The sequence below is a fragment of the Oncorhynchus clarkii genome, chromosome 29 (assembly GCF_045791955.1).
Source record: "Oncorhynchus clarkii lewisi isolate Uvic-CL-2024 chromosome 29, UVic_Ocla_1.0, whole genome shotgun sequence".
NCBI lineage: Eukaryota > Metazoa > Chordata > Actinopteri > Salmoniformes > Salmonidae > Oncorhynchus > Oncorhynchus clarkii.
The window spans coordinates 37,292,170-37,306,109 of record NC_092175.1 but is presented as its reverse complement, the minus strand read 5'-3'; the positions used below and the strand labels follow the sequence as shown (position 1 = coordinate 37,306,109).

At 42.2% G+C, this 13,940-nt stretch overlaps 1 protein-coding gene across 1 annotated transcript in view; it reads right to left on the bottom strand.

The window, feature by feature from the left end:
- LOC139388310 (slingshot protein phosphatase 2b) overlaps positions 1-13,542 on the bottom strand; it is a 44,310-nt gene extending 30,768 nt beyond the window's left edge. The window contains exons 1-2 of the mRNA XM_071134911.1: positions 13,308-13,542; positions 4,256-4,299 (exon numbers count right to left, since the gene is read on the bottom strand). Coding sequence (XP_070991012.1) covers positions 4,256-4,299; positions 13,308-13,370 — 107 coding nt within the window. The 5' untranslated portion in view covers positions 13,371-13,542. The remainder of the gene's footprint in view (positions 1-4,255; positions 4,300-13,307) is intronic.
- Between the last annotated feature and the right edge of the window lie 398 nt (positions 13,543-13,940).

The window sequence follows — 13,940 nt, the reverse complement described above, 5'->3', positions numbered from 1 at the left end:
CTCAAAAAGGATGTTGCATAATGCTTACTTCATTACTCAATGTTTTTAATTATTTCCACTGCATCTGTACACAGACGTTTCGGCTTTACAGCCTTCACCAGCGTGTTGTGTGAGCTGCTTCCATGTGTATTTGTTGAATAGATCACATAAAAATATATTTTTCAAAAGTGATTTGTATCCTCTTTTAATGAGAAGGCACACACACACACACACACACACGTTGCTGCTCCTTGTGAATATTGATTTCACTCCCAGCTGCACAAACACTGACAGCTCTCTCAATGCGATAACAGAAACACCAAACTGGCCTGTGATCCATGTTCTGTTCTAATTATTTTGGCCCACATCCTGACAGGCTCTGACAAGCTACACTGCTCTCTAGTTGACAGTCAGAGAACTGCAGTGCCAACATTGACTGAGCCTTTCTGACAAAAATGGGACAAATAAAGCATTGGGAAGAGATGAAGCCCGAGTACAGACTTTGTTTAGTAAACACACAGACGAACACACGAGCAGAAGGCAATGTTACCGTGAGAGCTGTTCAGCTGGAGTCTGTTGTGGACAGAGACATGACAAACCTGATCTACAACGACTCCACAGCTCAGACACTCACTGGTCTAAGCAACAAAGGGAGAATCGCATTGTGGTGTTACAATAGCACAGGAGTTCTTTATAGAGTCAATAACAGAGGAGTTCTTTATGATGTCACAATCACACAGGTGCTGCTTGAGGTCACCAGCAGTTTCCATTAACTTGTCCAGTGATTTCTCGATTTAGAAAGTTTGCATAGAAAATACATGTGACAATTGCCTGCTAGGGTGCGTTTCCATTGAACCATCTTGTGTCGATGAAAACAGCTGGACATAATGACACACCTAAAAAATAAGTTTGCGCGAAAACCTAGTGTTGAATAAAAATGTTGAAGTGTTTTCATTACCCCTTTAGGCAAATTGGGCATTAATACATTTCCCTCCCACCTATCTGTTTCATGTCTCAGGTAGTGCGCGAAAGCCAGCATGGATAGAATGTAATAATTGACTAATATTTGCCATATTCTAATAATCCTCATGTGCCAGCGTATCGCCCAGGGTCCGTGCCATGGTGAGACTTGCACTCCTGTAGATCTGAAATAATTGCAAGGTGAAACTTGCCAGCCAACCAGAAAAGCAAGGCAAAGTAATTCAGGCATTCTTGAAAGTCAGGACAACACTTGTCCTGCAAAGAAAAATGCTTATAGTTGAAAAGAAAATATATATATTTCGCAAGACCTAGGCATTTACAATTATGCCGCATTCAAAACCACTGGAAGCTCGGAACTCCGAAATAGCAGACTTCAGTGCATTCAAAACTGGGAACTCTGGGAACTCTGGGGGGGGGAACAAGCTCCAACTGGATTTTTTTTGTTGTTGAGATTTGTACAGCCATCCGACTCGAAAACTCTGGCCTCTTTCTAGAACTCTGACTTTCTGACCTGAGGATCACTGATGTCATGATTTGACCTATTTTTCCGAGGTCCCAGTTGTTTTAAATGCGGTATCTATTGTGGAGTGAACTTTATAGTTATGCAGTGACATCATGTACCTTCAAAATTATTTGTCAATCATAATTTATTCAAAAAAAAACATAGTTTCCATCGCCATTTGATGAAGAAATGTGGAAATTTAGAACCAGGAACAGATATAGCCCTTGGTTCTCTCCAGACCTGACTGCCCTTAACCAACACAAAAACATCCTATGGGGTTCTGCATTAGCATCGAACAGCCCCCGTGATATGTAACTTTTCAGGGAAGCTAGAAACCAATATACACAGGCAGTTAGAAAAGCCAAGGCTAGCTTTTTCAAGCAGAAATTTGCTTCCTGCAACACAAACTCAAAAAAGTTCTGGGACACTGTAAAGTCCATGGAGAATAAGAACATCTCCCAGCTGCCCACTGCACTGAGGATAGGCAACTCTTGTCACCACCAATAAATCCACTATAATTGAGAATTTCAATTTCATTTTTCTACGGCTGGCCATGCTTTCCACCTGGCTACCCCTACCCCGGTTAACAGCACTGCACCCCCCACAGCAACTCGCCCAAGCCTTCCCCATTTCCTCTTCTCCCAAATCCAGTTGACTGATGTTCTGAAAGAGCTGCAAAATCTGGACCCCTACAAATCAGCCGGGCTAGACAATCTGGATCCTTTCTTTCTAAAATTATCTGCCGAAATTGTTGCAACCCCTATTACTAGCCTGTTCAACCTCTCTTTCGTGTCGTCTGAGATTCCCAAAGATTGGAAAGCAGCTGCGGTCATCCACCTCTTCAAAGGGGGAGGACACTTTTGACCCAAACTGCTACAGACCTATATCTATCCTACCCTGCTTTTCTAAGGTCTTCGAAGTCAACAAACAGATTACCGACCATTTCGAATCCCACCGCACCTTCTCCGCTATGCAATCTGGTTTCAGAGCTGGTCATGGGTGCAGGTCTTAAACGATATCTTAACCGCCATCGATAAGAAACAATAATGTGCAGCCGTATTCATTGACCTGGAAAAGGCTTTCGACTCTGTCAATCACCACATCCTCATCGGCAGACGCGATAGCCTTGGTTTCTCAAATGATTGCCTCGCCTGGTTCACCAACTACTTCTCTGATAGAGTTCAGTGTGTCAAATCGGAGGGCCTGTTGTCCGGGCCTCTGGCAGTCTCTATGGGGGTGCCACAGGGTTCAATTCTTGGGCCGACTCTTCTCTGTATATATCAATGATGTCACTCTTGCTGCTGGTGAGTCTCTGATCCACCTCTACACTGACGATATCATTCTGTATACTTCTGGACCTTCTTTGGACACTGTTAACAACCCTCCAGATGAGCTTCAATGCCATACCGTGGCCTCCAACTGCTCTTAAACACAAGTAAAACTAAATGCATGCTCTTCAACCGATCGCTGCCTGCACCTACCCGCCCGTCCAGCATCACTACTCTGGACTGTTCTGACTTAGAATATGTGGACAACTACAAATACCTAGGTGTCTGGTTAGACTGTAAACTCTCCTTCCAGACTCACATCAAACATCTCCAATCCAAAGTTAAATCTAGAATTGGCTTCCTATTTCGCAACAAAGCGTCCTTCACTCATGCTGCCAAACATACCCTCATGAAACTGACCAAACTGTCCAATACCCTACTTGATAAATTGGATGCAGTCTATCACAGTACCATACGTTGTGTCACCAAAGCCCCATATCCTACCCACCACTGCGACCTGTACGCTCTCGTTGGCTGCCCCTCGCTTCATAATCGTCGCCAAACCCACTGGCTCCAGGTCATCTACAAGACCCTGCTAGGTAAAGTCCCCCTTATCTCAGCTCGCTGGTCACCATAGCAGCACCCACCTGTAGCACGCGCTCCAGCAGGTATATCTCTGGTCCCCCCAAAACCAATTCTTCCTTTGGCCGCCTCTGCTTCCAGTTCTCTGCTGCCAATGACTGGAATGAACTACAAAAATCTCTGAAACTGGAAACACTTATCTCCCTCACTAGCTTTAAGCACCAGCTGTCAGAGCAGCTCACAGATTACTGCACCTGTACATAGCCCATCTATAATTTAGCCCGAACAACTACCCCTACTGTATTTATTTTGCTCCTTTGCACCCCATTATTTCTCTCTCTACTTTGCACATTCTTCCACTGCAAATTTACCATTCCAGTGTTTTACTTGCTATATTGTATTTATTTCACCACCATGGCCTTTTTTTGCCTTTACCTCCCTTATCTTACCTCATTTGCTCACATTGTATATAGACTTATTTTTCTACTGTATTATTGACTGTATGTTTGTTTACTCCATGTGTAACTCTGTGTTGTTGTATGTGTCAAACTGCTTTACTTTATCTTGGCCAGGTCGCAATTGTAAATGAGAACTTGTTCTCAACTTGCCTACCTGGTTAAATAAAAAGTGAAATTAAATAAATTTGCCACAATAAAAGTTAGACCGAAGAAAAATCCACCCGTCAAACGGATAAAAATATTGTCGATCTTTAGAAAACGTATCCTATATATATTCCGATTCCATTACACGTCTCAATGATTTTTATTTGCAACATTGCTTTTGTCGAATAAACCTGGGTCAATGGAAACCTGCTTACTGTCACATTTCTCAGATTTCTCACAATTGCACATGGTCTCTCTCTGATGTCACAACGGCACAGAGTGACATTTGTAGTGTCACAAACAAGAGTGATGATGTCAGGGGGTGTGTGCGTCTGTCTTACCTCCTAGGCTGAGAGCGCCGGTCATCCTCCCCACTGCCAGACTCCTGAGGGGAGAAACACACAGATGGTTAACACAACATCCGTGTGGTCAGCTAGTCCAGAGACTGACCAACGGATCCCATTTAACTGATTTTAAAAACGTGTTTAAATATTGTAATCAGATTTACAGATACTTTTGAAGAACTACATGATTATTTCTAGGGTCAAAGTTCAATTGAGAAAGAACATTTTGCACCATTTTTCTGACACCTTTCTGATTCAATAACCAGAGTTCCATCCAACCATTTCATGTGGATGAATTATCTGATGTGTGAAAAACACCATGACAGGCTGATGGAAAGACAATATGCCAGTACAATTTTATAAATGCTAACAGACAATTTATTTGACATCGAGGGATTTATTTTTGTCGATACAATTAATTATGTGAGAAATTGCTGTGGAAACGCCTTCATGCACAAATATTGATATAATATTCATCATTTCGAAGTAAACTTGGACTCACGCGATATGTTGTGTGGTCCTCCCACTACAACTCAGGAAAGCATGCAGTTTATTAAACTACAAATGAAATAAACGATGAACTGAACAGGGTGATGAAAGTGCATGTGATGAGCTTGATGCTCCTTTCCAATAAATATTGAGGGTTGTATTCTGGTGACATGATAATCGATGTGGCTGCCATTTGACAAATAAAAATGGCTCTTATCCATAATCTCATTGTAGGTAGCCGTACCCGCACTGTAAATGCGACCTGTTGAGCACACCAGCCTAGACCAGAGTGGGCACATTTGCTTCATAACGCAACAGTATGTGACAAAACCATCAGTAGAGTTGAAAATGCGATGGAAACCCATTTAACTTGTATTTTTCCATTTGGTTTCTCCATTTTTTTGGGCACAAACGTGTTTACATGGCTGTTAGTGAGAATTTCTCATTTTCCAAGGTAATCCAGGTGTGGCATATGAAGATGATGATCAAACAGCATGAACATTACAAAGGTGCACCTTATGCTGTGGTTGTGGCCTCTGGAATGTTGTCCCACTCTTCAATTGCTGTGCGAAGTTGCTGGATATTGGCAGAAACAGGAACGTTGTACACTTCGATCCAGAGCATCCCAAACATGCTCAACGGGGACATGTCTGGTGAATATGCAGGCCATGGAAGAACTGGGACATTTTCAGCATCCAGGAATTGTGCACAGATCCTTGCGCGATGGGGCTGTACATTATGCTGAAACATGAGGTGATGGCAGCAGATGAATGGCACGACAATGGGCCTTAGGATCTCGTCACAGTGTCTCTGTGCATTCAAATTGCCATCAATAAAATGCAATTATGTTTGTTGTCCGTAGCTTATGCATGCCCATACCATAACCCCACCGCCACCATGGGGCACTCTGTTCACAACGCTGACATCAAGAAACTGCTCGACCACAGGACACCATACACACTGTCTGCCATCTGCCCGGAACAGTTGAAACCCAGATTAATCCTTGAAGAACACTCTTCTCCAGCGTGTCAGTGGCCATCGAAGGTAAGCACTTACATACTGAAGTTGGTTACGAGGCCGAACTGCAGTCAGGTCAAGACCCTGGTGAGGACGACGAGCATTCAGATGAGCTTCTCTGAGACGGATTCGGACAGTTTGTACAGAAATCTTTGGTTGTGCAAACCCACAGTTACATTAGCTGTCTGGGTGCCTGGTCTCAGACAATCCTGCAGGTTAAGTGCCAGATGTGAAGGTCCTAGGCTGGCATGGATACACATGGTCTGCAGTTGTGGGCATATGCTTAAAAGATTCTGTTGACAATACGCCCGGCCTTTATCAAAATTAAATGTTTTTGCATATTTTCAGTGTGGAACCTGTCTATGTTAAAGGGGGGGGGGGGGGGGGGGGGGGGGGGTTATAGCCTCGGCTAAACAATTCTGAATGGCTCTAGCAGTTCCTAAAGTGGAAAATAGACAAGACGCAATTATTCCAAAACTGCAGCTCGTTTTCGGAACACATTTTCCTATTTCAATCAACCAGTCCATTTAGAATTTGTGATAAAACTGTCATCATTTGGCAAGGAATGTTTAAGTTTAAGTTTATTTTTACAGGGACAGTGCACATTAATCCACGTTTCAGTAAAAGTGCTGGTTTTAGCCAGCTGGCTAATTTTCAACTGCAGCCCCTGGGCAGGTTATTAAAAACAACTACAATATAGACAATAGCAACATAGGACAAGCAAGACATAGCATACAGACAGAGCAACATAGGACAAGCAAGACGTAGCATACAGACATAGCAACATAGAACAAAAAGCAGCAAGACAAAATTCATAAGAGCAACAAAGTGTTTCCACACCTCACAAGCTACAGACAACAGATAACATGGAAAGCGGCAACACACAGCTAGGGACCATGTTCACAAATCTGATTGGCCTTTAGCCATGTCTTCAAGCATTTTGTGAAAGTGTGATATGTGGTGCAGTTATGTGTGTCTGATGGCAGTGTATTCCAGACATGGGAAGCTCTCACAGAGAAAACGGATTTACTAAAGGTGCTTTTCCTAGTCACCTCTCATGGCAGACCTTGTGGATCTGCTGCCATATGTTTGGGTTTTCTGTTTAACAGAAATACTGAGTGGAGGGGGAGCCAGGCCATTTAGGATCTTGAATACAAGACGGTGTATTGCACAAGATTTTCACAGCTCAGGAGCTCATGCTTTCTGAGGATGTAACAGTGATGATGGCTATTGGGCTTCCTATCAAGTACTTTGAGAGCCTGTTTGTAGACAGACTGAATGGGTTTTAATGTTGTACAGCAACCTTGGGCCCAACTAGTCAAGCAGTATGTTAAGTGGGGGAGTATCATAGATTTTAAGTACAGTTTTGCTACCTCTGTAGTCAAACAATTTCGTATAAATCGGAAATTAGCTAGGTTGAATTTGGTTATAGGCAGGGTGGCCTAGTGGTTAGAGCGTTGGACTAGTAACCGGAAGGTTGCGAGTTCAAAACCCCCGAGCTGACAAGCTTCAAATCTGTCGTTCTGCCCCCGAACAGGCAGTTAACCCACTGTTCCTAGGCCGTCATTGAAAATAAGAATTTGTTCTTAACTGACTTGCCTGGTTAAATAAAGGTTAAATAAATAAATAAAAAATTTGAATTACCTTTTTCCACATGCTTTTTAAAAGAAAGGTTGGAATCAAGTATGATGCCAAGGTACTTAAAATCAGATACCACCTGGAGATTCTCCCCTGACACAGAGTAGATTGTGTATCCCATCAATTAGATGTTTTTATGGGAACTTTTACAGGGTCCAGTGGGGTCCTCCCCCTAAATTTTTATTTTACATTTAAAAATGCATTTCCTGCAATTCTACAGTTTGACTTGACTTATCATGCCCATTTTCTGGGGGATTTTGATTAGGATTTTGAAACCACAGTATAAGTGGAAGGATAAGTGCTAATTTCCTGCTACTCTACACATTTTGCCATGAGGCGGAGAGAAAATGTTGCAGTTTTAATGGAACAGTCCAGTGAAAATCTCACTTTAAAAAGTTAAACCCCTAGAGTCGATGTCCATGCCCCAACAGAAATCTAAATCAGACGTATTTTTTTAAATTCCCATAAAAATCTGTCAGTTTAAGCTAGATGTATCTGGGGTTTGTTTTTGCATTTGATGCATCTCAATCCACTGCATTGCGGTGAAAGGTGACAGAGCGGTGGTTGTCAGACCATGAGACATCCCGAAAATTAGTATTCTGTACTGTTTGAACGGTTCGGTAGACAAACTATTAGGAACCCTGTATGGAAAAATTAGACTCTCACGATGGTGTTCGCCGTCTTGGGACTAGTCTGAAGTCGGAACAGCCGATCTGCCAACTTCTTTCTTTAGGGGGTGAATAGTTTGGGCTACACACTAATCTGTGTAAAGGTGAGATTCTCAGGAACACAAATATGTCAGTTGTTTTCTCTAGGACACCCACAGGCCTCACAAGACTTGTCTGAAAGCACCCTGGTACCAGTCAAAAAAAAAATGTATGGAATTATATGGAAACCTTTTAATGACAAAAATACAGGGTTCATTTTTTTAAAAATTACTAATGTTTCCTGATCTTTCTTATATTTCAGGATATTTGACAGACACATCGGAAAAAACTTCCTTTTGATTTTTTGGGGGTGTCTATCAGTTGTTCCATGTAGTGAATCTGTTATTCAATGCGTTTTTATGGGCTAATAGCAGTACAGCTAAATAAAATGTTTAAAATCCAATTATTTTATATATTTTTAGTTTCATCAAATAGCAAAACTTTCATTTGTATGAACCTCTCAAAACAATCCCATATAGCTTAGTAGAACCCTCCCTCCCCCAAAATCCTGTGAAATGACGTCAACACATACTGGAGAAGTTACTGGCTAGCTACAAGTGGCTAGCTTAGCTAACACACTAGCTTCTGTACGTCGGTCATGGCGCGCATGACTAGAATAACACGTTGATGAACCACCAAAGGCATACCCCATTTCTGTTTGAAAATTGAGGAAGGAATAGGAGATGGGACGTTTTTCATGCCCAAAGTCTACTGTTAAAGCTCATTTCCTGCCATTCTAAATATTTGGCCATAGCTTATGAACACGTCTTATGCTATCTGGGGGGCCACCCCGACCTCTCTTCAGGAAAAACAAAATTCACTTGCCCGTTCATGCAGCCACAATGCACATTTCACCAAATAGTTCTACAGTATTTAAAATTTTTAAAAAATGTATCCCAACAATTGAGTGGGCTAATAACTCTTTCGTTTTTAGATTATGCTCAGGTAAAATAATTTGGCTAATCTATATTTCCAAGGCTTGAAAATAAAGGGCAAGGGGGTATTTAATGAAAAATACTTTGGTTTTTAATGTGGAGATAATAATTTGATTGGGCTTTATCTGTAGGAGAAAGCAATGGGTTTAGAAGACTAGATATCCAACCCATCAAGTCAAATGCAACACCCAGTAACTATGTATCTAACATTGATTTATCCTGCAATGTATGTTGTTGAATTGGTAATATTAATTTGAGTTTGGGAAATCCAGAAATTACTTTACTGATTACAATTTTGGAAAGATAACTAGTAAATAACGGATTACATTTAGAGAGTAACCAATCTAACCCTGGCACACACACGAGAATGACCGTCTCTCTCTCTCTCTCCCTCTCACACTAGAGAATGACCAACTCTCTCTGTCACACACACCAGAGAATGACCAACTCTCTCTATCACACACACCAGAGAATGACCAGTTCTCTCCGTCACACACACACCAGAGAATGACCAACTCTCTCTGTCACACACAAAGAGAGAATGACTGCGTGCAACAGGCTATGCAGTTTAACTACCCCTATTAGAGCAGAGAGACGAGCCGTTCAGCCTGTATTCAATTTGCTCACCCTCTCCAGGAAAATGACCTCAGTCTGTTTATAAGGCGCGGTTCGAGAGAAAAAGATTCACACACAAACATGTTTGGATTTTCCCTGACTGTCAAGTTTTTTATTTTGGTGATTGTTAGTTCTCAAAGATGATCTTATATAGCTCCATTATCTTTCCATATACTTTATCTGGTTTTAGTCGCTTAAGTTTAGACTGAAAACATTTTACCATCTTAAATCATTTCCCAAAAATATATACATTTATTTTTTATTTTAAAAAATTGCAGTGGAGGCCATTACTTATCAGCTGCAATGCACCTCTGCTAAATGCATTCAGGAAAAACACTGATCTCCATCTTAACAGAGCTATAACACATTATAGTCCACTAGTATATATTTTATGGTTCTATTTATGCAGGAAAAAAAAAAAAGAGAACCATTAATGTATATGGCTGAGCGAAGATATTATGACCAGAGCCTCAAAATGGAAATTCATGAAGAGCGGCGAGACAGTGTGGTTCAGGGTTACTACGGTGGTCACCCGAAAATGGAGTGTGTGTGTTGGTCAGATACCAGGAAGGGGCCATGTTTTTGTGTTTGCCTGGACAGGAAGGGAGAGGAGAAGCACAGATTCCTCCAGCCGGGACATTTACATATATGCAAAACCCTCAAGGTGTATGGAAATGTTTGCATGTAGTTCAAGACATGTCATATGACGGGGCAGTGAGATACCCGATGGGGTTGGATGATAAACTTCACCTCAATTATCTTAAAAAAAAAAAAATGTATACTTAACTGTCAATCAATATCCTCCATCTTTAAGACAACGGAAAAATCCTATGCTTCATTATGTAAATATTAAGAGTGTGGGATTTGAGGACATGTTGGCCGGAGAGTAGTGCAGGCGATAGGGGTAAGAACGGGTGGGTCTGGGCAGGTGTGATGTTGTGTATATGTGTGTGTCTGTATATGTTTTGGATTGTTTTAAAAGTATGAAAAAATGAATTAAAAAGTAGTGTGTTGTGAGGCATCTGCAGGATAGGACGGTAGGGGGAAAAACTGAGGTGAATCCCCACCGCCATTCAACGTTTTCCACTTTGACCACTCAGGCAGAGAAGGAAGGGTGATCTACTGAGTGTGGGAGTCCCTTGACGCCATGGATTATTACAGCAGCAGTGTGTGTCTGGCCCTCATTGTCATAGCAACACTGCATTGGAGCTGGCCAGGTTCACCAAAGGGTTCTAGAGAGCGAAAAGACCCAATGGGCATCTCACAAGACACCTCACACATCACCACCCAGCCATGGGACACAGCGCATGCATGCGTTGTGGGTTTGTTCATTAGGATCCCCATTCGCTGATGCAGCAGCTACTCACCCTGGGTCTACACAAAGGATAGATAGATGTGCGTTTATTTGTATTCCCATTAGCTTTTGTAAAAGTAGCAGCTATTGTTTCTGGGGTCCTGTGTGGAGGGAAGGGGGAGCGTAAGCAAGGCAAGGCTATCATCTGGCCTCACTCACAGAACCAGTTTAGCCGGGGGAAGGTAGAGAGAGACTTCAATGACAGGGTCATGTCCAAGATTACAATGCTGGTGAGGAACGTTCTGCAACATAACTCAACAACACAACCTCAGTTCACACTCCTTGTTTTGGGGAAGCTAAAAGCAAATGACAGGTTGTATTTCCTTCTGTCCCCCCAGACCTCCAAAATCAGTACCGTCGTTGACTCCAAACAGGCTCAACTGGTCGAAACAGACAGTTCAAGGACAGACTGACAACAACAACCATGGTAGTGGTTTACCTTAGTTTGAGGCATCTTCTGCAACTAAACTGTTACGCCATAAAACAGAGCTGCTTCCCTGATAGGCTGACACTGACTGACTCACCAGAGCACAAACACTCAAACTCTGGTGAGTTTGTGGCATTGACTGGTGTTATGACTAATCTAGCATCCTCATGAGATCAAGGTGTTACTCACAATATATCGTGATCTGATAACGTCGCAATGAAGTCCTAGCATTTCACTACAGCCCAACAGACTTCTGGTTTAGATGAAAACACAGAGTAGGGGAGATCCACATAACTTGTTGTGTATGCAAAAAGGCAGAAAATTGGCTGATGTGTTTATATATATATATATATTTTTTATGTAGGGTTGCTGCAGTTTCTTATTATCTACATTGTGAGAAATGTAGAGTGAGAGTACTTTCTAAAGGGAGAGCACCCAATGAGGGACATACTCCTGAGAAGTGAACCACTACTATTGCTCCACTTGTGGCATTCAAGAGCTGAAGAGAAAGAATGAGAGGGATTGATCGTTGGATTAGTGGCATATACCGTGCTTCTATATCTACATTGCTTGCTGTTTAGGGTTTTAGGCTGGGCTTCTGTATTGCATTTTGTGACATCGGCTGATGTAAAAAGGGCTTTATAAATAAATGTGATTGATAGCTGCTAGAAGATACTACTTTACACTTGTTTACACTGAGCTGCACTGGAGTCAAAATGCTGCTGGTTTTACCAGAAAACTGCAATTGTCATCCTCATGCTAGCTAGCATTAGCCACAGCAGCCATTATGGAATGGCACACCTGAGAGGTTTGTTCGACCCATATCTCGCGCCGGATCCAAGGTGTCTACATGATTGCGTTCCGACCCCAGTGCGGTTCAGTAAAAACAAGCGTAGCAGTTGGGTCGTTATATTCTGGCAAGATTGACAGATAATAAATACTACACTGTACCCAAGACAGACACATTGTATGTTGAGCGAATACTTATCTGGTTCTTCAGGCAGCCTACAACTACTAGCACTCACTATTATGCAAGTGACCCTTGGACCATGCAGGAAGCCAGAGCACTATTTAGCAATGTGCAGCATGAACTCTTGCTTCCTGATTGCCTGACAGGCTTCTGTAATGAGGCACAGGGCACACAGGCGGTGTGTAAATACCGGAACCCGGTTCAGCTGCTTTACATAGATAATACATCTACACCGGTCAAGGCAATAAACTACTAGTTTACATGCCAACGACACAACAGTCTAGAGACTAGTAAATTACCCGCATGCATACGCGTCACGAGTACCACAAGGCTTTATTACATACTGAAGAGCAGGAAATGTGGCTTTAGTTAGTTACTTCTCCAACGAGAAACGAGTCACGGTTTATTCCAGGAAACAAAGAAAGTGACCAAATCATGTTCCTGGTCTGATAAAGTGTTTTTTGATGACTTGGGGAGGCCAGTTACTCTAGTGAACGAACCTGCCATTTTACAGTAGACTATGGTCACTCGCTGATGTGTCTAGTAGCCTGGTCTTACCGGCGTGTAAGTTACGTCGCGATGTCAGTAGCAGCTGACGAAACCTACCGGACAAATGTTGCCCATATTTCTCCTCTTGAAACCATACTAAGATGTGATACGATTTACACACGTTTCATTGTCTGTGCTTGGTAAATGTGTTGCATTGTAGCTATCTATCACTGTTGCATCAAATTTGAACTAATACATTTGCTACTGTTATTCCAAAATTAATATACATTTTACGCATGCGTAGAAGTACAAAGGCAGTTATGTACAGTCCGCAAAAACAGCGGAAATCAACCCAAAGCTTCGAGCGAGAGATTCGATGGTTGGGGGGTCGAAACGACCGTGGCTTACCGAAACACAGGGGCTGGAACTGGTGCTGGGGGTCGGAGAGCGCTGCACGGTAACCAGCGCCATTCAGCGACCGGGAAACAGATACCTGAGAGAAAGCGACAACGGAAAGACGGTCATAATTGTTTGAAGAGAAACCAGCTCTATTCGCTCTCTCGTTCTCAGGCAGCTACCTACTCCCCGGCTATTTCCTCTGTATGGCGGATCCGCGCATGCGCAGCAACCGCCAGCTGTTAATTCCGATTAACCCGTGCTGGAAACAGACAAAGCAGCAGACAATACACCAGAGGGGTATACGGTGCATTCGGAAAGTAATCAGACCCCTTCACTTTTTCCACATTTTGTTACATTATAGCCTTTATTCTAAAATATATTAAATTGTTTTTATTCCTCATCAATCTACACACAATACTACATAATGACAAAACAAAAACAGTTTTTATTTTAGCAAATGTATTAAACAAAAAAATAATGAAATATGATATGTAAATAAGTATTCAGACAGTCTTCTTGGGTATGACACTACAAGCTTGGCACACTTGTATTTGGGGAGTTTCTCCCATTCTTCTCTGTAGATCCTCTCAAGCTCTGTCAGGTTGGATGAAAGATAAGCTTGAAATGGGCATAGTCTAATTG